The sequence below is a fragment of the Filicampus tigris genome, chromosome 11 (genome assembly GCF_054856515.1).
Source record: "Filicampus tigris isolate MCC_2025a chromosome 11, RoL_Ftig_1.0, whole genome shotgun sequence".
Classification (NCBI taxonomy): domain Eukaryota; kingdom Metazoa; phylum Chordata; class Actinopteri; order Syngnathiformes; family Syngnathidae; genus Filicampus; species Filicampus tigris.
The window spans coordinates 8,445,490-8,471,832 of NC_141227.1; the positions used below are offsets into that span (position 1 = coordinate 8,445,490).

Consider the following 26,343-nt stretch of genomic DNA (forward strand, 5'->3'; position numbering starts at 1 on the left):
ATGGAGCCGGTCAGACTTGTGCGAATGTGTGTGACTTTAGTTGTTATTTTCACCTGTGGCTGCGGCACGCACATCGCATCAGGTGAGTCAAGTGCTCCTCACTGATGATTCTTGGAGGCCTCACTGAACAATTAAGTGCATCACACTTACGTTATTTCATGGTTCCGTTTTAAAATAGCGCATGGAACAACTTCTGTTTGATGATACAACCAAATGATTGTTTCTATAGTGCATTCTCTAAATAAACAGAATCTTTTGATCCGTTTTCCTCTCAGCTAAGATGAAAACTGTACTGTTTTAAACAATAACACAGAATAGTATGCCATTATCCAGTTGATAAAGGTGATTGTGATCTTGAAGAAGAGCTGATATCTTATATTTATGATGAACATAAAGTGTCACGCGCAAGTTGTAAATCAGTATTTCTTGTTTCCATGTAGCGCACACTCTGAAAATGGACCAGGCTTTGTTAACATTTCATAACCAGCTTCCCCATGAAGTGGAGGTCTTCTACACTTCTGATTATTGCTACAAGGTAAACATGCCCACTAAACGGTGTTACTAACAATACATTTTTTAAGGTTTTAAGGTCTTATACAATACAGAGGGTCCACTGATAGTGTAGTGGTACACACGCCTGAGTTGTGTGCGGGCAGCGTGGGATCGATTCCCGCTCAGTGACAGTGTCTATGTGTGCCCTGCGACTGGCTGGCGACCAGTTCGGGGTGTAGTCTGCCTTCGCCCATTGACGGCTGGGATAGGCTCCAGCAACTCCCCGCGACCCTATATAGGATAAGCGGTTTGGAAGATGACATGACATGACAATACAGAGGGTATTTTATTTAATTTTTTTTTAGAAAGAGCTTGGTGTCTAAATGACTGTTCACACCATATACTTTGTTACTAAAAATTTGATTCTGAACAGTGTTCCTAATACAGCCTTATCATCTTATATCATGTGTGAAATTTTAGCATTTTTAATTTCATGTCTTTCAGTGTGTGTACCAGCATTTGGTCCATGTGAAAACCAGCGACGACGGGTCATCGATGGTCATCAGCACCAAATTCACTTTGAGCTTCCAAGTGCAATCCAACAAGAGGAATGCAATTCTTTGCCGGTAAAAAAACATTCAATCAACTGAACACTACTCAGTGAAAAAATCAATGATATTTCTCTGAAGTATACTAATTTGTTTCCACTATTCATATTAACTATTATTAAAGGGGAAGTCAATCCAAACATATTTTTTTCAATAATATGTTCTATGCAGGCCTTCTAGTTGAAACAAGGTAATATGATTAATATGAAATATGAGTTAAGCAGAAAAATCCACCTGTTTTTAGCCATCTCTGGAGGCGGCCATTTTGTCACTTCTGTTGACTGAAAATGACATCACAACTGTTCAGGGCTCAGGTAACGACCAATCACAGCTGACCTGATTTCTGAAGCTGAGCTGTGATTGGTCGTTACCTGAGCCCTGAGTAGTTGTGATGTCATTTTCACTCGACAGAAGTGACAAAATGGCCACCCCCTGAGCTAGCTAAAAACAGGTGGATTTTGCTGCTTAACTCATATTCCACAAACACAATATTAATCAGAATGCCGTGTTTCAACAAGTGGGCCTGCTGTGAGCATATTCTTGTAAAAAATATGTTTGGATTGATTCCCACTTTAAGGGAGTGTTTTGCCATGTCTTCAGACACAATCTAGCAAGGTAGAATACATGATTGCGTCACTGCTCAGATTATTTATTGACTTTGCGCAGCTGAGTGATGTCCTCACTGAAACTGCTACCTCGGTAGATATTGATCAGTAGCCTTTTTGGGTTTAATAAGACCTGACATTCCAATATTGATGGAAAGCAATTGTAAAGCTACACAGCGGCATGTCCTGCTTAAATCTCACAGCGGAGGTTAAACTGAGACAGCGGTTGTCATAAATAAACTCTCAGGTCTGACAAGAAGACAGGAGTGCTTCCTGTCAGGAGATCACCTGAAAACATCGTGGCAGTAGGGGCCAAGTGTCACATTATAAGCCCTCTTAGAGGGTTGTTCCTTAGTCAATGCCGAGGTCCTTAACCAGCCTGCTGTTATTGATTTCCTTTCCCCTTTGAAAAACACTCCAAGTGATAGCTAGTATGTCATTCCAATGGTGGATCAATGTGAGCACGCAATATGTTTGGGGGAGTCGGAAACTGGAGCTAGCAGAGAGCTAATGGATGCACTTATGGTTGATGAGCACTAGGTGGCACTTCAGACCTTCACTGGTGAGAGGCCCAGTTTGTCAGGACCAGAGAAAACAGCAGAAGACTTCACATTTAATAATATGATACCATTTTAGATAAACACAATGGTAAAAATGGTTATCTACCCATATTCCATACCACTTGTCCTCATTAGGGTTGTGTATGTACTGGAGACTTTCCCATCTGACTTTTGGCTTGAGGTGGGGTATAGGCTGGATTGGTTGCTGGCCAATTTCAGGACACATGTAAACAACAATTTACATGCACATTCCCACAGTTGGACCATTTAGAACAGGGGTGCCCAAGTCTGGTCCTTGAGAGCCCCTATCTAGCCTGTTTTAAATGTCTCCCTCCTTGAAACACACATGATTCTGCAAAGCTTGCTGATGAGCTGATCATTTCAATCAGGTATGTTGCAGGAGGGAGACATCTAAAAAAGCTGGATAGGGGCTCGAGGACCGGGCTTGGGCAGCCCTGATTTAGAGTCTTCAATGAGCATAACATGCCTGCTTTATGACATGGGCGGCGGCTGGAGTAAACCCACATAAGTACAGGGATTCGGCGTTTGCACACTCCACACAGAAAGGCCAAAACTGAGGTTTGATCCTTATACTCGAGAACTGTGAGACAGACCACCATGTCGTCTTCTGAACATCACTGCAATGATCAGGTTAAATCAAATGTCCGGTTGCGAGAGACACTAATAGAAACACCAGGAGTGTCAACATGGCAATGTACAGAATGTGCTCATAAGTTTCTAGGGTGTGTAAACTGCTGACTGCCGGGAGTAAATGAATGCAATGTCATGTAACAAATTTTTACAATTTAGGTCAATTTAGTTCAGTGCTGGCGGCACGGTGGTCGACTGGTTAGCACGTCCGCCTCACAGTTCAGAGGTCGCGGGTTCGATCCCGGCTCCGGCCTCCCTGTGTGGAGTTTGCATGTTCTCCCCGTGCCTGCGTGGGTTTTCTCCGGGCACTCCGGTTTCCTCCCACAGTCCAAAAACATGCATGGTAAGTTGATTGGATACTCTAAATTGCCCCTAGGTGTGATTGTGAGTGCGGATGTTTGTCTCTGTGTGCCCTGCGATTGGCTGGCAACCAGTTCAGGGTGTCCCCCGCCTACTGCCCAAAGACAGCTGGGATAGGCTCCAGCATGCCCCGCGACCCTTGTGAGGAGAAGCGGTACAGATAATGGATGGATGGATAGTTCAGTGCTTCAGATCTTTTGGCCAGCAAAGAAGGTCTTGCTGGCCCTGATGGTCCACTGTTGTAACTTCTGTATGTATAACTATTTAACTGTTTTGAATGCAGATGGAATCAAACATATGAAGAGGGTGGTCACTATTCGGTTTGGATCCTAAGGTCAGACAATGCCAGCAATACCACCTGTTTACATACTGTGGACAGAAAACCTCACAATTCCTACTTGCGTAAGTGTCCACCAACACTGATGTTTCCCATCGAAGGAGGATAACGTAACTGCTTACCGATTTGATTTCATACTGAACAGAAATATCAACGCAACACTTGGGGGCCACATGATGTATTGACTGGTTTTCTGATCTTGGCAAAGGAAAAGTGCTCAGTCATCCAGATTTCGACTGATTTCTCATCAATATTTGAGACTAGACACATAGGCCTTTTCTGTAAATAAAAAATCTTTGAAATCATCACATCATGAAAAATGGGCGCAAAAACAAAAGTGCTACTTTAATATTTTTGTTCAGTGTAAATAACTTTATGTGGATGTAAGGAAACCTGCCTCTGAACCAAGCCACTTTCTTATTCACGGACTCAGCATACAGGAGCATCGCTTGCTTTGTTCGCATTTAGCGGGCAGTATTCTCTTCCATCCCTTGGGATATTCTGCGTATTGATCACATGAGACATGCTTTCTTAAAAAGGGATAAAAAGAAAAGCTTTTGTGATTGTTTTGAAGGCCCGGACCTGTGCGTAGAGGACTGTGGGTAATACATTAGGGAGGGTGGAAGGATTAAGCCATAATGGGATTTTGAAAGCGTCTCTGTCCATAATGTACACCCTACTTAACAATATTGCAGATTATGTTGTGGATCCGACTTTTAAGGCCGTGGAGCCATTATCCGAGCAGATATACGGTCAGTGGAACTGCACCCCTCACAGTATGATGAGCTTCCATTAGCTACACACACTGGTGATTATACAAACTCCCCACAGGGTATGTTCAGTTTAAGTAATGGTCTGGTCAGCAGCGAAAGCCGTGCTAGGGAATTTGAAAATTTCACTCTTGCATCTCCCGTTGATTAGCCACATTGTGAGGTCATTTGTTACGCGTGGTTATCTTCTGTGCACAATGTTAGCACCATGACAGCACCCAAACCACAACTTCAACTTAAACAGCGATCCCTATTAAGTGTCTGTTTTACGCAAATGTATTGATGAACTTAATCTAGTTGTTTTGAAGTGCCTCTATTCATCTTGCCTTGATCCTGACAGTAATCGAGCGAGCCCAACCGCTGCAAAGTGTGTTTTCACTTCATGCGCTGAGAGCTTTATGATGTTTTTTTATGAGTGCCCACCAAAGATGCCATGACTTTCCAAAGGCGGTGAAGTGACCACTCCATGTTCAGAGAGGATGTCAGGGTGGCGGTCCGCTCTGGTTCAAATGGCTTCTTTTTTATTTGTTCTTCCACTAAAAAGGCAAACACAGCATCCACGGCCTCCCTTTCTGCTCCGCTTTGACGCACACACGTAGCTCCTGAGTCTGTTAGTTCTACTTTTATAGACTGATTCACAGCTGTAAAATACATCACTGACATTTAAAAGTTACTGATGATGATGAGGGTTAAGTACAGTTCGCGGTGCAATACACTGCATCATATTGAGATTTTTTTCAAATGTTTTGGTGCCTTCATTTAGTTTATACGACACACATACTGTAATAGACTAACAATCATCACTATTTGAGTGTTACATGTCATTAGATTGTGCAAGCAGCCATAATAAGCGTCAAGTAAAGCGTTAACCTATTTATTTTGTGAATAAAGAGACTCCTGTTCATGTCTTTCCCAAATGTTCCTCATATTTCCCCCCTTGTTACTGTGTACGTATTAGTATGCCTCTCGGATTAGATTACCCATGTGATTGCTCTGTGATGGATTGACCAAGAATTATATCCATTAGGTTCTTTGTTTGTTTGTCACTCAGGGGATCACCTTTGGCACTAATTGACAGAAAAAAGAACTCAGGGGAATCGGGTACATTGAACTATTTGCACCAGTTATGAGGCTAGATCAGAGGTTGATCTCATCTACGGACCAACATTTGACCATTGCGATACAGTCGCCACCCATTTTCATAAGTCAATACAAGATTTTTTTCCCCCTCAAAATAGATGTTTTTGTATTCACCAACCCGTTGGGATCCTACTCTGTTTTAAAACGTGCATACTGGAATGCTATAATATAATGTTGGATCTGTGTCATTGATGATGTAACCACGTGTGTCTTTTCCATTGTGTTATCTAGCTATTCTGGTGGCGGCTCTCTTCTTGGCTCTAACGGCTCTCTTATTTGTAGTTGCACCCTACATATACAGGTATCTACATCATTTTTAAACTTACGTCTGTCTTCTCTTGTGTTGTAGTTTCACGGCTCTATTTTCATAGATGACGCATGCGGAATGGCGGTGTATCATTATTTTCATGCGCAAGCCTCGTTGCTCCTGTTTGGAAATTTGTCTGACTCCTCTACACATCGCTGAGTGTCCAACCAAGCAAGAGTATGTCCTGTGACATGCGTCCCGCGCATCTGACAATTCGGTCTAAACTTAACGCCTCCTCATACCATGTCTAACTTTTGATGCTTATCGAACACGATTTTTGGTCATTTTGATGGAGGTGCAAGCAGACAGATATATAAGTGATTTGTGGTGGATGTTATGGTGTTTCATTCCTAAAAATGACAGCGGGCATCAAAGCTTTAGAATCATCGTAAAAATCATTTAATTGAACGCATTATTATTATTATCATCATCAAAATTATTGTTGTTGTTTTTTTCTTTTAAATCATCCTACCCACCAGCACGCAGCTCTGGGTAGGTGGTGCACTACCAATCGGGAATGGGGGATAATACATGTTCCATGGGCATATCTAAATCACCAGTAGCTCATTCTGTATTTAATGAGTGTACCTACTCATGTTGTCTGTTGCCACACCGGCAAAACTGGTCATGCACGCACGGCTTCTTTGTCTTCATCATTTCCCCTTGCAAGATGTGAGTGAGCCACATTTAAATGAGATGAGCCGCTTTGATTGGCAGCGAATGGAGTTATCTATGTTCGGAGCCTCAAACCGTGCAAACCGTTTTTTCTTAACTCATTCACTGCCATTGATGAATTTACTTGTCTTTTCACAGTCCAGCCATTCAATCCCAGGAACTTATTTATATTTTTTTCCAATTTTTTTCAAACGTTAGGGTAAAAGTAGGTCTGAAATATCTAGCAGTGAATAAGTTAAATGCATCGCTTCGCCTCTGTGAAATTACCAACACCCAGTCTAACCACCTCTGTGCCAATTTATGACGTGCCAGACTTGCGCCCATCATGAAAATAGAGCCCTTTCATTCAAATGTATTATTTTCACTCTCTTTGGTGTCTCCTACAGAAAATGTTGCACATCAAAATTTGTAAAGACCATTTGCTGCCACAGCCCCCAGTACTCACTTGATAATGTAAGTGAAAAACTCTCTTTGTCAGTTTGTAAACTATCATATGTGATAGCTGTAATTTGTGAGCACATTAGTAAGTTACATCCCGGTCCAACAGTTAGACTGTATTGTTTGGCTTGACCAAATAGAGAGCATGGTGCATGGTAAAATTTCCCAGAGCCTCCAGTCATCAAGCTGCAGAGACACTAATAGAAAGATTGATACAAATGTTAGCAGAGCCAATTGTGCAGCAGACCGACATGGAGGCATTCAGACAAACATGTGATGCATTTTTGGTGAGCATGAATGGCTCCTCTCATTCTTCTAAGCAAGATGTCTCGGTCTTCCACATGCTGTGTAAATGACATATAGATCCATCATTACTTATTAGTGATGGCGTCTTCCTGCTCTGCTGCTTTAAAGTGCTACATGGGGGCCAACAAGTCCAGCTAGTTCAACTATGAGCGCAATGTGAGATTATTGTTCACACAAAGAGACTTACAAGTCAGGAGCCCAACATTATTTAAAGCTAGAATGTTATTTCATAAAAATGTGTTGCGTCCAATTTTGACAAAACAAGTTTATATTCCAGATTACTTTTACTAATTGTGAACTACTGTGCTTATACTTTCTAAATGAATTAAAAAACAAAACATGAAAACAAAATAAAGAACATTTATATAATAAAATATCCATGGCGCTTTAATGTGAGAAGGACAATTACAAAATACTGTCTTTGTACAAGACTTAAATACTGTTACTATTTATGTTTTGTTTTTAGAATTGAAATTTTAAACACCAAAAGCAACGGACAACTTGGGAACACAAGTTGTATGTACCAAACACACTAGTAAAGTTGCCTCATTTTGAATTTTCTTTTTTTTTTTTTTAAGCGTGCAGTTGAACGTCTGCCCTTTATTAATTATGAAGTACATAGTAGAAATAAAGAAATAAGGAGAAGTCTGGTAAGTGATCAATGATTTGCATTAGAATATAGTTGCATCAATCAAAATTTTCATTTATGAAACATTTGCTGTACATGTTTTAAACATCAATATATATAACATAACTTTGACATATGGATATGAAATAATGATAAATGATGATAACAAGCATGAATCAAAAACTGGTTAGGCATCTATTTCGGAAACCACTGCTCCTGTGATAAACAATATCCAACCATCCATTTTGTACCACATACCTTGCAGAGGGTTACTGGTACAAAACAAAACAACAAATCACTCTTAAATTCATACTTATTGATAATTTAGAGCCTTCAATGACCCTAATCCGCATGTTTTTGGAATGCAAGCGCGGGGCAAACATGCACACACGTCAAGTGCATTAACCACATGTATCCGTGTGCTGCGATTAACTCATTCACTGCCATTGGCGTATTTATTTGGCTTTTCCCATTCCAGCCATTCAATCCCAGGAATTTATTTATATTTGTTTCAAATTTTCAAAAAAAAACGTTAAAAGAGGGTCTGAAAATGTCCGGCAGTGAATGAGTTAACAAATATATTCATGACATTTACATGCGAGTTTAACTGTCAAGTTGTGAAGTTTTTTTTCTGTGTCCCACGAGTGCAAAAATCAATGCATACTTGCTTGATATTATATGTTCAATACAACATTCACTGTAGAAGATACAGAAAGCTTGAATGTTGAGATGACAAATGCTCATGATGTAATGCACTTAGTATTTCAGTGTGACATTATTGTTATTGTGCCTGCAGGATGAAGTGCATGCTACACAAGCTGAGGACAGTTCCACTAAAGTGAAACATAAACGTCTGCGTTCACTGGATGCTTTTCGAGGGTACGTGCCAACCATCTTGTTATTCAATCTATCACCACACGCGCCTCTTTTTGCAGCAGTATGATGAAAATCTACAGGCTCAGCGTAATGAATAATTACAAGGGTCACAGTCTGGCCACAAGCTTTTGTTATCAGGCGGGGTAGTTTCAGGCACAATGTCTGATATCAGCGCGACCCGCCTTGGCGCTGCGTGTGTCTTCCTATTGGAGAGGGTGGATGTGTGTGATTGAATCTGGGATCCCTGCTCGCCTTAATTGCGGCCTGGGGGGAGACACAAAGCACGCCTCTCTGGAAACAGGATGCTGGTGTGGCTCTGACCTCCCCCATGCCAAATAATTGATGTAATAATACAGTCAACATATCAGCACACATGCACATGGCCATAGATCTCCTGCCAAAATGGAGACAGCGAGGAAACCCAGCAGCACAAAGGCAGCATCCAGTAGATGACTAACGTCTTCTCCATCTGTGGCTTGTATTAAGATACTCAATTGGGTGGAACCACAGCACATATTCTTCCAATCCAAAACACAGCATACCTTTATTTATTTTGGGAGCTCAGCTGGTTAAGTGCATTCACACAAGAGTTTCCAACGGTTCAAGGAAAGGATGAATGATATTCCATTTCCCATCAGTGCCGCTTCGAGCCACTCACCTGTTTACTAATATTAGCCAAAATCTAATTTAGGTTCCTGATAAATGATAAACAGTGGAAGAGGCTTCTTGATAAAATTCTAATTCAGGGATTGGGACTCCCATTACTACTTTTAAAAAAAAAAAGTTGGGACAATTCTGTGCTTTCAAGGGACAGCTGTTGTATGTTGCTGTGCAACATTGTGCCCCAGCGCACAAGGCAAGGTCACCAAAGACGTGGTTTGATGAGTTTGGTGTGGAGGAACTTGACCTCATCCCCATTCAACACTTTTGAAATGAGCTAGAGTGGAGCAAGTGATCTACGCCCTCTCAAGATTAACATCACTGACTTTGCCTCTGGATGCATGGATAAAAATAAATACACACAAACTCTTCTTGTCTGATCTTATCTTTTCGAAAGTGCAGAGGTGGCAAGTACTCACTTGCTGTTTTTAAGTAGATGTACACACACTTGTTTTAATAAAAAAGAAAGAAAGAAGTATAGACTGAAATGTAAATAAGTAGGCCATAAATGTAAAAGTTAGAATGAATGTTTACTGTCATTTACATCCAATGGCCATTTTGTCACAACAGAAAAAATATATATATAACTTTCAAACTTCACGAAACATTTTTTGTCATTTGTTAACTTCCGTAGCACTAGTGAGAAGAGTGGTGGAGGGTGAGGGGGGATCACATTGCATATCCATGCTGTTTTTTAATCGCTAGCTAGCATAAGCTAACTGAATGAAATGAGTAAAAAAAAATGCTACATTAGCTAATGATAACAACTGAAGAAATACGCCCCTCTAGCTTCCAATATAAATGTCCTGACTTGTAATAATGTGGCAAAGGTTTTTAATCAAACTGCGTCTCAGCCTTTTGACTTATGATCCATGCTCCTGATAAGTAACAAGTTCTTGCCTCAGAGAACACAGACATCAGTCATCTACCGTAAATGCTGATCCATTCTTCACGGCAAAAGGTGTTTGTTGTGAGCAAAAAGGGTTACTAATAATTGCCCCACTGACATGATATAGTGTGCAGTGACGGTTGCATGTTAATTTTTCTAAAAGGATTCAGATTTTAATTCCGTGCCTCACAACTAAAAGCCAGTTTGCCTGGAAGAAATTGCCCTGTCAGTATTTCAGAACAGGAGAACAAATAATAAAGCAGACCAGAGGATTGCCAGCTCTTCGCCAGATGGCTGACTCATTCATTTTGTTCCTTGTTTTGACTGAGCTCCAGATTTTTCTCTGATTGGGTTTCAGAAGTGTCCTGAAATGGCCACAGAGCCAGAGCCCATAGAATGTATACAGTTTCAGTATCTTTACCATTAATCATAATCATCATCATCATGGTAATAAAGCGGATGAAAACTGAAACGTAGTTAGAATTTAATAAATGTATTAATTGTTAAGAGTTTCATACATTTATTGATTAGTTAAGAGATGTGTCCCAATATTTGCGGTTATGTCGTAGCATCTTATCCTGTGCTCCTTTGTGTAATAGTGCAACTCTACATTTATAACACAGCGCGGCACGGTGAAGGTGAGACTGAAATTGCTATTGCATACACAATAATTCATATCAAAGAGGTCTGTAAGTGAGTCGTGACCACTCGCTATTGCCGTCTGTAAGTAATCTGTTAGCTACAAATCATTGATACTGTGTCAACCTCACCAAATCAATCAAGTACTGGTGTGATAAATATTCAGAGGAAGGCATGTTGAAGTTTGCAAATGATTAGGACTCAGTAAATAAATGGATTCAACCTAAAAATGATCCCCACTCTGTTAATTTGTTGAAAAGTAGAACAAGTGTTTTCCAGGGTAAGATTTAATGATTACTTGCAGCCGCAAGTATCAGGTACGTGATGGTTGTACCGGTAGTTTAATCTGCCTAAACTGGGATGTTTTCATTAGAGAGATGGCCCATAAACTCTCATATTGCAGTCATTTCTTTTACCAGGTCTGCCTTACGTCTCACTTATTTAACCTTTGCCTCTGTCACTATGGCGACTAATGGATACGCTCGTCAAAATTTCAATGCTATATGTGAGCATCAGATAGAGTACACAGTCACGTGCGCGTAGTTCACTTTGATGGACCTTTGGAGAAGATAGTCTGATTAAAATCTCTGCAGTCTGAAGCTAAAAGAGCAGTAATGGCTTGGTGCGCCCCTTAATCGAATGGAGACAGAAGTAGATGCAGTGCACCTTATCAGACAAACTGGACATTTGAGTTATTTCATTATGACACTTGAAAGCAATCTTTTTTGTTATTGAATCACACTTAAAGCACAACATTATATATATATATATATATATATATATATATATAGGATACAATCTGCCCCAGAGCCAAGCTACAGCATACCAGCACATTTTCCTTTGTGAGTTTGTGCCATGTAATTCTATACGCCGCCGATTTCTCACATGCAACACCTTTTTCCTGCCAATGTGCATGATTCAGTGAAGCAGTCCATCACGTGTGCAGTGTTTCAGCAGCCTCGCTCACTGCAAAGCATAAAGTGTATCATATATTAGACACTAAAGCCTTGAGTCAGCAGTCCTGCTCGAGGAGATCCAGAGGACAAGTGTTCATTTCCTGAGTGATTCATACTGCTCGGGTTGCATTATCCTGCATGTGGATTAAAGAAGAATTTCAAAGTTTTTGATTTTTTTTTTTTTTTTTTGGTTACAGTATCTGTAATTGAATCAGACCTGGTTTGCCGGTGCTGACTCATGCTGTCGTTGTAGGTTTGCCCTCACAGTGATGGTGTTTGTCAACTACGGCGGAGGAGGCTACTGGTTCTTCCAACATGCACCGTGGAATGGTGAAGTAAAGCCTGATGCATTCTCAACTAAACTACACAATAAAGCAACTAGAAAATGTTCTATTTCAACAGGGACTAAAATTACCGATGCAAACATTCACAACAAAACAAATATTCCTGATTGGGACATGTATGCCCCATTATAAAAACAAAACGAAAAAATGTATTTTGGGGGGCGGGGGATGCTTTTTTTTTTTTTTTTTGTGAGATCCGATACCAAATGGCCCATGGACTGGTACCGGGCCACTGAATGGTGAACCACAGTACTAATCGACATTTTCATGAAGCGCCGTGAAAAGTGAAAATCCGATCACGTACAAAGTTCTGAACAGGATAAATGGTAAAAAACTTGATTGGATATAGCTAATGGATAACCACGTTTCCACTAAAGTGTACAATTGAGTGCTCTCTATAATGGAAATATATATTGAGTATTATAATTAGAAAAAATAGAAATAAAAAAAAGTTTTATTCCTCAGACTGATTGATAGATTGTTTAAAAAAACATCCGTGTGACCCATATCATGACTAAATTCTCCATCTTAAGCAATGTCTGACCCCATTTCACTAATTATGACAAATGTGATCTAAAGCCATACACGCACACAGTACATGCAAAATAGATCACCCACAACACGTTGGAGATGAAATCAATCCTTGTTTATTGTTATTAACAATAATGGAGGAGGAAGAGTGTATTTAAAGGGCGGATGGGAGCATGTGGGAGGGTATAAAATGAATGAGTGAGAAGAAAAACACAGAATGAATCAAAGCTGCTTTTTTATTATTTCAAAACGATTTCTTTTGCCATGAGGTGCGCGCACTTTAAGTTCTATAATGGCATCTTTGCCAAATCTATGACACCATATTGATTTTACAGGTGATGTGATGAATCTTTTCTGTGCTGCAAGGGCCAGTACTGTCACAGCTCTAGCTGTTTATTAATCATGTTAATAACAGATGCTCTACTGTGAGGGACAAAAAATGTTCTCATTTAATGGAGAACTTTTTGGATTGCAGGTTATATGAGGCCAGGAGCTCTCTATGTATAATGAAATAAATAAATATAGTACTTTTCTTTAGGTCTGACTGTGGCAGATCTCGTCATGCCGTGGTAGGTCCTGTTTTTAGTTTGTTACCACCAACAAAAGAAATAAAAAGGGCTCTCTTACCAACATCAGATGTTGTGTCTCTGAGGTTCGTCTTCATCATCGGGACCTCGGTGGTGTTGGCGTTGAGCTCCATGCAGAGGAGAGGCCTAGGCCGCCTGAAGCTGCTGCAAAAGGTCACGTGGAGAACCGTGGTCCTGCTGACGCTCGGCTTCTGCTTCCTCAACTACTCCCCGCGTGATGGACCACGTAGGTGCAAAATTAGCGTGCGCTGCTAATGGAACAAGTACATCCTGTTTGCGGACAGGTTTGTTATTTACTTCAGTTCTGTGCTGGGAACGTCATTAAAGCATAATAGCTCGTCCGCTCGCCACATAAATAATGTACCTGTTCCTTTGACAAACAACACTCAGCCAGTCAAGAATGTAGGCAAGAAAATATTCTCTGATTCAGGAACAAAGCATCACCAAGTCAGCGCCCATTATTATATTCTGTCATATTTGGATAAAGTGCAGTAAAAGCTTTGCACTTAGTCAGGTTACAAATGTCCTATGTGATCTGAGGCTATGATTTGCCCTAAAAGCTGCAGAGCTGCGGAAGGGTTAAAGCAGGTAGACTCTGCTCATTTCATGGGCCACCTGAGATTTCACGGGGCAAGCTTTCACACATTAGCCAGATGCTAATGGTCTTTTTCCTGGGTGCATGTCTGTGTAACCCAGTTAACAAAAATATTGTTATAGTATGTGTGTGTGGATTCCCAATCCAGCACCAGGGGACGTTTAACAGGGGAAGATTGAGCAAAAACAAGCCGCGCGGTAATGGACGATTACAAAGAGATAGAATTACAGCCCTCAGCTCCATGCAGCTGCTCCTGTAGCTTCTCACAACAAGATGACTTTTACCATAAACTGAAGCTTCGACCTCCGTCTCCAAGGACACCCTCGGCTGTTTCGTGGCTTAGTTTGATCTAATAAGAGAATGCAGTCACATTATCTCAGCGTGCGTCAATGTCAGACAAGGCAGAGGAACCTGTGATAACCATTGAAATCTACTCTGAGTCACCTCATATAAACATTCAACCATTTTGATTATGTCCTTTGAGTGCTTTGGGGATTCATACAAGGATGAAGCTAGCTCGGTGAGGAAAGAAAAATAGACGCTTGTAATTTCATCGGAACGTGACAATCATGTTGATTAAACACTGGCTTGTAAAAAACAAAACGTTTCTATGATAGCCACTAGAATTGTGTTTTAGCTAATTAGTATTTGTTATTTTTTAATATCAGTGGAGCGTCCAGAACACTCATTCATTGTCTTAGCATCAGTGCTACGTTACACTTTTAAGCCGTTTGCAGTCTTTCTACAAAGCTTGTCGCACAATGTTTATTTCAAAAAGAATTTTACAGTAGTGCACATTTCATCAGTATTGTGCCTGAATTTATATTTTGTTGCTAGGGATGACACGTGGAGCGTCGTTTGTGTCCAGAAGACCAAAATAAATTGGTGTACTTGAATGCCAGCCACTTTTTGAAAGACTAACTAGGAGCTGACCATGCATGCTGTTCCGCTGGACAGAGAGCTGGATAAGGAAATCAGCCAAAACCACACTTCAAAAATAATACTATACGAGCGAGTCAGACTTGAGTCGCCAATATTAGAACTTTGGACTTGATTGGCTAAAACTTCTGAAAGACTCAACTTGACTTTGACTTTATATTCATGAGAATATACTTGACTTGGCTTGACTTGGATTTGAAACACATGACGTGACACGTCCTTCACGTTTACAGTTCAAAATAATTGTTTTTGAAAGAAAAATACTTGTTCACTACAAAATGAGATCTGACAGGAGTTAATGGCCTATGCTTTTGGTCCGCAGCCTCTGAAAGTGAGTTCACTATTGGTCGAAAGGTCTGTCCTTTCTCTCCCATTCACTTCAGGAGCCTGGTTGTGGTCGTAGCAACAAACATGCTGCACCTAGGTTCTACAGCGAACACCTTAGTATGCCAGTTGTGTGTGTTCTGCCTCGGCTGCTACTTCTGACATTTCAGCTCATAGGATTCTTCAAAAGCAACATCTCATAATATTGTGAGTTGCACGATGTGCAAGAGTTTCCGAGAAGTTGACCGAAGGGTGAGGTCTGGCCTTAGAGAAGTTGTTCTCAAGACTTTGGACTTTTGATTATGACTCGCACCAATGTGACTTGTAAGAAAAATTAAAAGATGAGACATGTTTGTTGACGCACTGCTGATTGTTGAATTTACATATCAAAGATACAAGCAAAACTATTATCTGCAGGATCTGGTGGAACATTTCCCTTGCTTGCCCAGCTTGTTCATGGTCATTTATGCTTTACACAGTGATGTAAAGGGGAACCCTAGAGCCGAAACACCTCAAAATAATGTATGCACTGCTTCTTAGGTTAGCTAAAAAAATATTATTATATTATAATAATTATTATTATTATAAATATTTTTAACTATACACACAGTGTGTTTTATTTAATATGTTGTTTACCTTGGCGCCATAAATGTTACTGGAAAACTAAGAGAGTAAATGGTCTTGCAGGGTAACCTGCACATGAACAAATGTTATATTAGCTAGCTGCCCCCCCTTCTGAGATTTCCTCCTCTTATTGAATGTGACCTGATCGATGATTGGGATTTCATTGTTTTTACGACACTTTTTTGCAGCAAAGAGCTTTTCAATTAACTAATGTGTAGATTACCATCAATCTCTCAACCCAGAGTCAATCTTATCCTACTCAATCTGCTCAGAGCAAGAGAAGACTTGGAACCTTTGATCGGCTTTGCAACATCCGTATCCGGCACGCTGACGTTCCCCACTGACCTGTGCTGTCCATCAGTATGCTCCGGAATGTAGCGGTTGTATTGGTGGGACGTTTGGACGGACCAATTACCAATATTATCAGTTTGCTGATTTATAATATGCTGAGATCAGCAGGAACAAGTTCAACTCAAGTGAGTTATGTGTGTGTTCATGTATTCAGCACTCAGAGACTTCCTTCATGTCTTGCAGTGTCCTGGTCGTGGCTCAGGATCCCAGGGGTACTGCAGCGCCTGGGCTTCACTTATTTTGTTTTGTCTCTACTGCAAATTTTGTGGGGGCACAAAGAGAATCAACTAAAAGCAGTAAGCAGCTCCATAGGGTTCTTGGCTGTCTTTTATCTTTTATTAGTAAAAGAAAACACAATTCTTAGTCTAATTTGGTACTTTATTCCTAGACAAAGTAAAAAAAAAATAGATGGATGGATGGATAGAGAGATAGATAGATAGATAGGTAGATAGAGAAACTTTGTGCTATATTTGCACTGGGGCACGGAAATAGGGCCCCAAATATATGTCAATTTTTCCTGTTGTTATTCATTCAAGTTTAATTTGAAGTGTTTGTACCACAGGGTCACTGGTGGGCCCCCATCCAGGATCTGGTGTTGTACTGGCCCCAGTGGCTGACCATCATCCTTTTGGAGACATTGTGGCTGTGCATCACCTTCCTCCTGCCTGTACCCAACTGCCCCACGTACGTACGGCCAAGCCTGCTCCCGTGTAACTGAGTCAGTCTACTGAATAATTCACTCGTCTTGTATGCTGAAGGTGTAAACTGCACAGAGTTCTCCACCACGGTTTCTGGTTGTGGCGTATCATCAGTTAGTGTGCACCTTTTGTTGTTGCTGTTATGAACTACAGTGATTTATGGGCTTGCGCTGAACGCTTCAGAGGGTGTAATTAGACTATCTGGCTCTGTCATGTGCAGTAAGAGGAGGAGAGGCAAAGGATCCATCTTCCTCGCTCGGAGGCCTCTGCTAAGTGCTTCTTTTTGTGTGTCGCTGCTAACACATACAATTACTAAACATTGTCCGTTTCCGCTATAATGTGTGTTTGTGTTTGTATTTAGCTTGATGAATTGTTATTTTCCACAGCCCTGTCAACGGCAATAAAAAAATAGGCTATTATTTTTCCATGTGAATTATACGCTTGCATCCATATTTATAGATTTTCATTACACACATTTAATTTCAGTAAAAGCAATTCAATGTGATTTTTTTTTTAATATTGTGTTAATGTCTGTTTTGCTATCAGAGGGTATCTGGGAGCTGGTGGAATTGGAGATAATGGTCTTTACCCCAATTGCACTGGTGGGGCAGCGGCATACATTGACAGGTGGTTATTTGGTGACAACATGTACAGGTATCCCACTTGCAAAGTAAGTTTCTTTTTATCACTTTTTATTTAGCATTAGTGGAACAATTTAAAACAGCATTTTTTGTTTGTTCCCCAGGAAATGTATCGCACCACCCAACCTTTTGACCCAGAGGGGATTCTGGGCACAATCAACTCCATTGTGATGGGATTTCTGGGAATGCAGGTGATTCACAGTGTGTGCAGTATTCCATCACCTAAATTTAAAACGGGTGACAACTTTACTAGAAATTTGTGAATGGTTCCAGTCAATACTTTGAACTATTCTACATAGGATTACCACATGCAAAACATAGTAATGCTGAAGATGTGCAACAAATGCACATTAGTGACATGCTCTAACCATACTTGCATGTCTTTGTTTATTTTCTTTAACTGGCTGGATTAATGAAATCAAATAATAGTCCACATTACTTCACCCTTGTATTGTGTTGGGGTCAAAATCGACCCGTTTTTCAAGTCAATTCTGTGGTCAACTTGAACCCAACACAATGTAAGGGTTTTAAAGAAGAAGTCAACCCAAACATATTTTTTTCAAGAATATGTTCTATGGAGGCCCATTAGTTGAAACAAACCATTCTGATAAATATTGCGTTTGTGGAATAAGAGTTAATCCACCCGTTTTCAGCCCTCTCTGGGGGCGGCCATTTTGTCACTTCTGTCGACTGAAAATGACATCACAACTACTCATGCCTCAGGTAACGACCAATCACGTCCAACCCCGGAGATGGCTAAAAACGGGTGGATTTTGCTGCTTAACTCATATTCCACAAACTAGGGCTGTTCGATTTTGCCTAATAACAAAATCCTGATTATTTTATCTGAAACCCGATTTTACGATTATGATTGCTTTGTAAAATAAAAAATAATGAAGAATGAAGTATTTTGAATGTCTTTTATTTAAACTTAATTTATCTTTCTTTGAACTCAAAATGCCAGTCAATTTAACTTAATACACACAGAACAATCCATTGGGATTAACAGCATTTTACTTACGCAATAGATTTCAGATCTGTTCTTAATTAAACCAATAATGAAAGAAGAAAGTGCATATACCATCTGAAACGAAATCATCAACATGAGAGACGATAGACAGTCAATTCTGTAAACCAAACAGTCTGTCAGCAAGTCATTTTGCCAACCAGATAGTGACTAGCCTTTCACCTTTCTGCCTGGTCTTATTTAAACATAAATCAATGATTCGTGCAAAACTGTCACTCAATAATACATTGCACTGTCAAGCTTAAGTACGACCGCATAGTCCAGCTGGACCAGAGGTCCGTTGTAGAGGAGAGAAAAAAGGGACGACTTTCAGACGTTGAGTCACTTGCTCACGGGTTGTATTGTACATGCAGGGCACACGCTACACTACAGATCTATTTTTGCCCGATTTATTAACTAAACGCTCACTTGCCTGAGCAAATAGCAGAATCGCCTGCGGATGTTGTTGTTGTTTCGGACTGCGCGCTCGTGGGAGGAAACGGAAATGCAGATGAAACTACGGTGGCTTAGATACACCAAAAATAACTAAATCGAACATGCCGATTTGAACGTTTTTGGCATCGTTTTATCCAGAAAATTCGGTTACAGTTCAAAATCGCTTAATCGAGCAGCCCTACCACAAACGCAATATTAATCAGAATTCCGTTTTCCAATTAGTGGGCCTGTATAGAACATATTGAAAAAAATATGTTTGGGTTGACTTTCCTCTTTAAAGACATCAAAAATGTCTCTCTGTCTTATATGCACAACTTCCTTCATTAAAATTCCAAATGTTGTCAGGAAGAGCTGTGAGTCTTTTGACATAGTCTGGCAGCAGCAGCGCCAGTTCAAAATGTTTTGCGACGGGAATCTGCCATTCAAAATCCAACATTTCTCATTTCCCGCTGGACTATTGAGACCGAGCACATCAGTCACTGAGTGTTAGATGACTCGCCAGGTGTCCACTGGCCTCGTCTGGGTCGGCCCGTGCTAATGTCCTCGGCTGAAATGTATTCATCATCACCAAATTAGAGAGAGGGTGCAGATGTCTAACACTCCACATCTGGCTCCACGGGACAGAAGAAATGTGACCGCCACATCAGGGACACCTCCCAGGCCTATTTGGTTACCCAAGGCCAAATAAATGAATATGATGGCCGTTTCGGTTGTTTCCTTTAAAATGAGCATTTAAATGAGTTTTGGTATCTGGCCTTATCGTTTTGTAGGCAGGGAAAATCATCATTTTCTACAAGGAGAAGAACATCCACATCCTGTGCAGGTTCCTCGCGTGGGCCACCATCTTGGTAGGTCATCTGGAAGTTGTAATGCAACAACAAACCGCTCCGTCTGCATGGCACACTCAAATAAGACCATTTCATCTCGCAGGTAAATGCTACACTGTGTTTTTTTTTTTTAAGGCTGGCTGGATGTTAGTCATCACTGTTGAAGCCATTCATTAGCAGGGCTTAGTGAGAACATGTGTGTGATCTCAGTACAATTCAACATCATCCACATGTGCTGCGTTTCCGGGCAGACACGACTAGCCAGCGCCACAGGGGGATACGTACTGTCTTCATGAGTGGCCCATGTGGAGCTCTGGTTTGTTATGTAAAGCACAGGCCACAACGTTAGGTACACTTGCACTCAATTATGCGAGAGTAGTATGGAAAAAAATCTGCTTATTCAAGAGAATTATTATTGCAGTTGTAGTTGAAAATGTTTTTTCCCGTAAGATTTTTTTAATTGGTTGTTCTACTTAGCTACGTAGAAGAGGCAAAATATTATGTGTGACCTGCAATATTGTTTAAAATGGAAGTCAACCCAAACATATTTTTTTCAAGAATATGTTCCCAGCAGGCCCACTAGTTGAAACATTGTGATTAATTTTGCGTTTGTGGAATATAAGTTAAGCAGCAAAAGGCACTCAGTTTTAGCCATCTCTGGGGGCGGCCATTTTGTCTTCTGTCGACTGAAAATGACATCACAACTGCTCACAACGACCAATCACGGCTGACCTGTTTTCTGAATCTGAGCCGTGATTGGTCGTTGTGAGCAGTTGTGATGTCATTTTCAGTCAACAGAAGACAAAATGGCCACCCACAGATGGCTAAAAACGAGTCGATTAACACTTATTCCACAAACACAATATTTATCAGAATGCCCTGTTTTCATCCAGTGGGCTTGCAAAGAACATATTCTTGAAAAAAAAATGTTTGCGTTGACTTCCACTTTAACGAAAGCTTTTTTTTTTATAGTGGCAAAACTGAGCATTATTATTAAATTTGCTTTGTTGAGGCGTATTTTTTTATGTTGTTGACAGAAAACTGTCCAGTGCATCACATCTGATAGAGAGCAAGGTTGTGCACCTGCATGCTAAGTCTCTGCAAATATTTGCAGTCCAGAGACATGGCAGTAATGAGAAACTGGTATAACAGAGACAGCTTAGAGTCATTAAAAAATCGTTTTCATCACATAGTAGCTTCTAGTTAATATTTGTTTTGGAGTTTCACTCCGTTCTGGGTGGTCTCCAAACACAAAAGGAGCAAAAACAGCCAAGCTGGCCTCTATTTCACTGAGAGTGGGAAGAGTGTGTCCCACAGGGAACGGCAAAGGTTATATGAGATGGCCTGTTTTGCATCTCAAAACGTGCCACGAGGCTGTTAGTCCACTCTAAGGAGATTGACAGTTGTCCATGTAGGAAGCCTCCATTTGTGTTTGGCCGTTATTTTTCCAAAGTGAGATGCTGCAGAGATACTTAATGTGTCGTTTTTAAGACGAGGAGTTTTTAAGAGCAGCCTGCGCGCTGTGGAGGCAAATGTCCTCAAGCGGCAGTCATGTGACCTGAGGTGACGATGGAGCTGGATGGGCTGCTTGCATCTCTGCCTTTGAAATTCAGCTGTGCTGGGTGAAAGGAAGAGTCCGGCCGGCCATGTTGGACAGGGAGAACACACAAAGGCAACATTTCAGTATAAGAGATGCTCAGATGATTCTGCCTTCACACACTTGCTCACTTTTCAAGCCGTGTTCACGATTTCATGTAGACAAATGCAATGTTGTAGTATACGATACTTAACAAATTTATTAGACCACCTGTCATAACAACGAGAGGAAACCATCCAGCAGCATCAAGTGCTTTCATGCAGACTCTTCAGATTTCAGTGAACATGGAACAAGTCCCCACTTTAAACAGGAAAGAGGAATTTTAAACTGATATCATCTTTTTATACCCACGTTTAAGTCAGCCACAGGCCTTCTCTGAGAATTGAGGAATTAATCAAGTATAACATTCAGCCACTATAACTTTTTTCTATTCAAGAATGCCATTAAAGTGTGTTTCTTCATATTTCTTTTTGAGATGAAACATTGACTTTTAAGTTAAAGAGTCTCTGCATGCATTATAAAAATGTTTTACTTATAACAGTGAACACTGCAACATGTTTTTAAATTAAGACTTTTCTGATCATGTAATCAGATATTCAATACTTTGCATACTACTTTTACTTTTATGCGCTACTTTCTTTAGTCAAGTCGAGTCAAATTTATTTATATAGCCCTTAATCAAGGGGAAGTCTCAAAGAGCTTCACGTGCCCATGGCTGACAACATATAAACGACATCCCCTGATCTTAACCCTCAGGAGGGCAAGGAAAAAAAAAAAAAACTATCTGTGGAAAAATGAGAAACCTTGAGAAGGGACCACAGATGGGGGAATCCCCCTTTCAGGATGATCAGTCTGCAATGGATGCTGAGTGGGCAACATTTAAACATGTATATCCATGCTTTTTTGGTGTGATCAGTTAAAAAAAAGTGGACAGCAGAATTCATTCCAACATACAGCATAAAGAAAATTGCATACTACCTTATGTTGTCATATATAGTCGCTCTCCTGTGACCTGTGACAAACGCTTATGTCCATTTTTTTCAATTTTCTTATTTTCACATGAATGGTGTTTCTGCATTACAGACATCGCATCAACGTGAATTTTTTTTTTTTTTTTTCAAAAATTGGACATAAGGGCTTTTCCACAGGACAGCGACGATATGCAAGTTCTGTTTGTTATATATGACAATCATTTGAAATTCCACCATGAAAATGTCACATCATTAACCTACATCTATCCACATTATGTCTCCCTGTGATGAATATTTCCGACCTGTTATTGTAGTGTTGGCTAGAGGGAAGTGAAACAGATTCGATCCATTTAGTTTCTCCCATGGCACCAAGTGATAAAGTAACACATAACGAGATTAATAAACATTTGACTTTTATGATTCTCGGCACAACCACGGTTGACCAGTTAATGATGTTGATGCTACTCAACATAATGATGTTGGCAGAGAGTTGCCCTGTTTATTGATGAATAGATCCAGCGTATCCAGGCAAAAAAATAAATAAATGGAGTGATTGACAAAAACGCAGTCGGCTACGTGTCCGGTTCTGCAAATTCGGATATCAATTTGTAGCTACCTTCTCTTGAAACAACCACGATTGCGTGGAGAAAAGAAACATAGATGTTTTAGACATTAGCAGGTCACCGTGTTCATTCTCGCAGGAAACCCAACCACAAAACCACAAAATCCAAAGCCGCTTTCCACCACGGCGGGCTTTGGTCCGATTCCTATGGCAGATTGTTATTCCGGGCCAGCCGAGCTTCTTCCGCCCCTATCCCAAAAAAAGAGGAAGAACAACAACAAGCCATGTTAATTAAATCCCAACGATCAGGCTCCAGAAGTGAGAGATTGCAATTGAGCGATTGGCCCACATACCAGCCTCATCCCACATCCTGCAGCCTGGAGAGCCCGGAGGCTGAATTCAGCCCCGGCTAGGCTATTTCCACACCATCGATTCTGTCATCTATACATGGATGATGGATATCCACCCGACAAGCACGGATTCTGATCTCTGCCCCTGCTTGGTGTGTCAAATGTGTCTTCGAATATCTAAATCATATCTAAATGGGAACCGATTAAACACACTTGGGTTTTTATTGATGCCACATTCATCTGATTGTACCTTCTGTGCGTGGAGTCTTTGAGGTCAACTGGGCAACGAACGGATTCTCCGCTTGTGCCCGACATTGACAAAATCACTCTTTGAAGAAACACCACTAGCGTGGCGATCAAACTGTTGTGCTTGCGTTTGATCTGTGTGACTGAATTGATCGCGATCCTCTAATCTGCTGAATTTGCTCGATTCTGTTGCCTCGCGTTTTTAGTTGCCCCGTACGACTCACTCTATTCCTCTTCATCGATTTGAAATCTGTTTCATTTCCCTCCTTAGGGAATCTCGGCAGCCATCCTTTCAAAGTGCACGCGAGACGAAGGATTTATACCTGTCAATAAAAACCTTTGGTAAGTGCTTCCTGACCCTCTAAATCCAGCTACTTTCCACACAAAAGAAAGGATGTGTTTTCCAAATGGCACAAATCACCGCTACTAAAACAGGCGTTTAGTTACCTCTAATGACAGCCTGGATTGTAAATAATTGTCAGAAGTGTGAAGCGGAGTGCTCATATCCATCCTCCCAACATGATCACTATACCTTACGAGCTGCAAAATCGGGACCCCCCTATCCTATCCTTGCTACCCCCTCCGGCAGTCTTGGCAGAAGCACTCGCTCCGTAGTCTCACTGTGACGGAATGGAAGCAGGATCTGGGAAAAGCATCAACGTGACCGCAGTGCAGCCTGTTCCCAAACGATCATGTGACTATTTGGAGAAAAAAAAAAAGCACAAAATCTTGAGTAATGTTTTGTTTTGGTGATCCCGAGCGTACTGTACTCTACATCCTAATCAAAAAAAAAAAAAAAACAAGGAATTGCCTCAGTCAGAGCACTGACCTAAATCCCATTTTAAGATTGTGTCCTTGAAATCTGAGAGTGTTGGAGGAAGTGAGTAGTCAAGATAGATCTTGTCAAGATGTGCCAGGCTGCTCGACTCCTGGCCAAAAAGACCGAATGCTGCCAAATTGCATAAGTAAATACATAAAGTGGACCTTTAAAAGTCACACAAATTATAACTTATCCCGTTCAGAGGAGCTCAAGCTCGTCCTTGCTGACTTCCAGCCAAAAGTGGACTACTGTACTACTACCGCTAAGTTAAATCTGAACCTAAATTGCCTGCTCACTTTGACCGATCTCATTTTCTTTTCCAGCAAGAAAAATCGAATTTGTTTTAACAGTGGAGCGTCCACTTTGTGAAGCCGCTGTACTCACACGCTGCATGACTGCATTTGTTCCCCATTCCCTTTCATATGATGGGCACCTCTTAATGTTGCAGCAGGAAGAATGCCATTTCATCTGTGATGTGTAAGCAAATTCTTCCTGATGTTCCATAGGGCCTCCCCCTCCCTAAAGCTGTGCTCATCCCTCGCCATTACCTGCCTGGGCTTTTATAGGCAGTTCATCATGCACAGGTTATTGAGCTCTTGAGTACGAGTCCCTGCCGGGATGTCGGGCGGTAATTAACTCCCGGCCAAGAGTCCTTTTTGGCCCCACTTCAGCTGGATAAAAAAGGGAAAAAAAAACGCCATCTCGGAGACTCTGGGAGGCAGCCACTTTGCATTAGATGATATTGCATCAAACATTCTTGCACTTAGGAACAGGCGGGACATGGCTGGCTGGCAAGAGGCCATGGGGCACGAGCCAAGGATCCACCGCTGCTGCTTTATACACTAAATGGACAAAAAGTATTTGGCTACTATGGTGTCCATTACACCCATTGTATTCGGAAGACACGTCTTAGATAAACTGGGACGCAGTTGACCCGGCCAAGGTTGATCGAGCCTTCCTAATGCCCAATCGGTTGAAGACTGGACATGAAAAAAGAAGAAAGCATGGCACATGTCCCATTAGCAGCTTTAAAATCTTCCGGTCTTTTAGGAAGATGTTCTACAACGTGGGTATTCAATCCTGTTCCTCGAGGTCCGCTCTCCTGCCTGTTTTTCACCTCTCCCTGCTGCAACACATCCGATTCAAATAAGCAAATAATCAGCGAGGTCTGCAGAAGCCGGAGAATGATCCTGATTATGGATCATCATGGAAAAGAGGCAGGACAACGGACCTCGAGGAACAGGATTGAAGACCCCTGTTCTACAAGACGTCCATTATTATGCAGTGTAGTCATTTTTTCGCCCCGTCACATCATTGTGCTAACATTCACATTGCTGTTGTCGTCAAGTGTTTCTGCGATCTTTGTCACCAGGTCATTGTCCTACGTGACGTGTATGGGCTGTCTCTCCTTCCTGTTGCTGGCGGGCTTGTACTTTATCACGGACGTTATGAGCTATTGGGGCGGGCAACCGTTCCTATATCCAGGTACTGAAAAAACCCAAAAGGCTCATGGTCTTAAAAATGCAAATAGGGTATTTTCATTAAAAACACGTACAGTTGTACATGAATGTATGCTTCCACTGCTGTCCTCCTCAGGAATGAACTCCATCTTGGTGTACGTCGGACACTCCCTCCTGGGTTTCTACTTCCCGTTCAGCTGGGAGATGCGTTTCCAGGAAAGCCACTGGGAGTGGCTCTTCCAAAGCCTGTGGGGAACGGCATTGTGGGTATTCATTGCCTACCTGCTGTACAGGAAGAAATTTTTTCTCAAAATTTGAAGAAAATTGTTCTGCTGCATTTATGGAATATTTAATTCTTTATTTTGGTTTTCTTACCATCTGTGCAAGTCAAATCTTGAACTATTCTTGTCTTTAATGGAGGTTCTATAAACACGTGTTCATAAATATGTTGATATTTCACTGTTGTCCAAACTTATGAAATAGATTCTGCTAAATGGTTTGTCAAATAAAAACAGCA

At 41.0% G+C, this 26,343-nt stretch overlaps 1 protein-coding gene across 1 annotated transcript; it reads left to right on the top strand.

Annotated features, from left to right (window-relative positions):
• On the top strand, positions 1-26,343 carry LOC147139627 (heparan-alpha-glucosaminide N-acetyltransferase). Its single transcript, XM_086045752.1, has 17 exons — positions 1-9; positions 997-1,118; positions 3,560-3,678; positions 5,755-5,824; positions 6,892-6,958; positions 8,674-8,756; positions 12,151-12,227; positions 13,311-13,341; positions 13,425-13,585; positions 16,376-16,488; positions 16,755-16,876; positions 17,437-17,560; positions 17,636-17,722; positions 19,764-19,841; positions 23,818-23,888; positions 25,739-25,851; positions 25,963-26,343. Exons 1-17 carry the CDS (start codon positions 1-3, stop codon positions 26,142-26,144), a joined length of 1,629 nt encoding a protein of 542 aa, XP_085901878.1. The 3' UTR covers positions 26,145-26,343.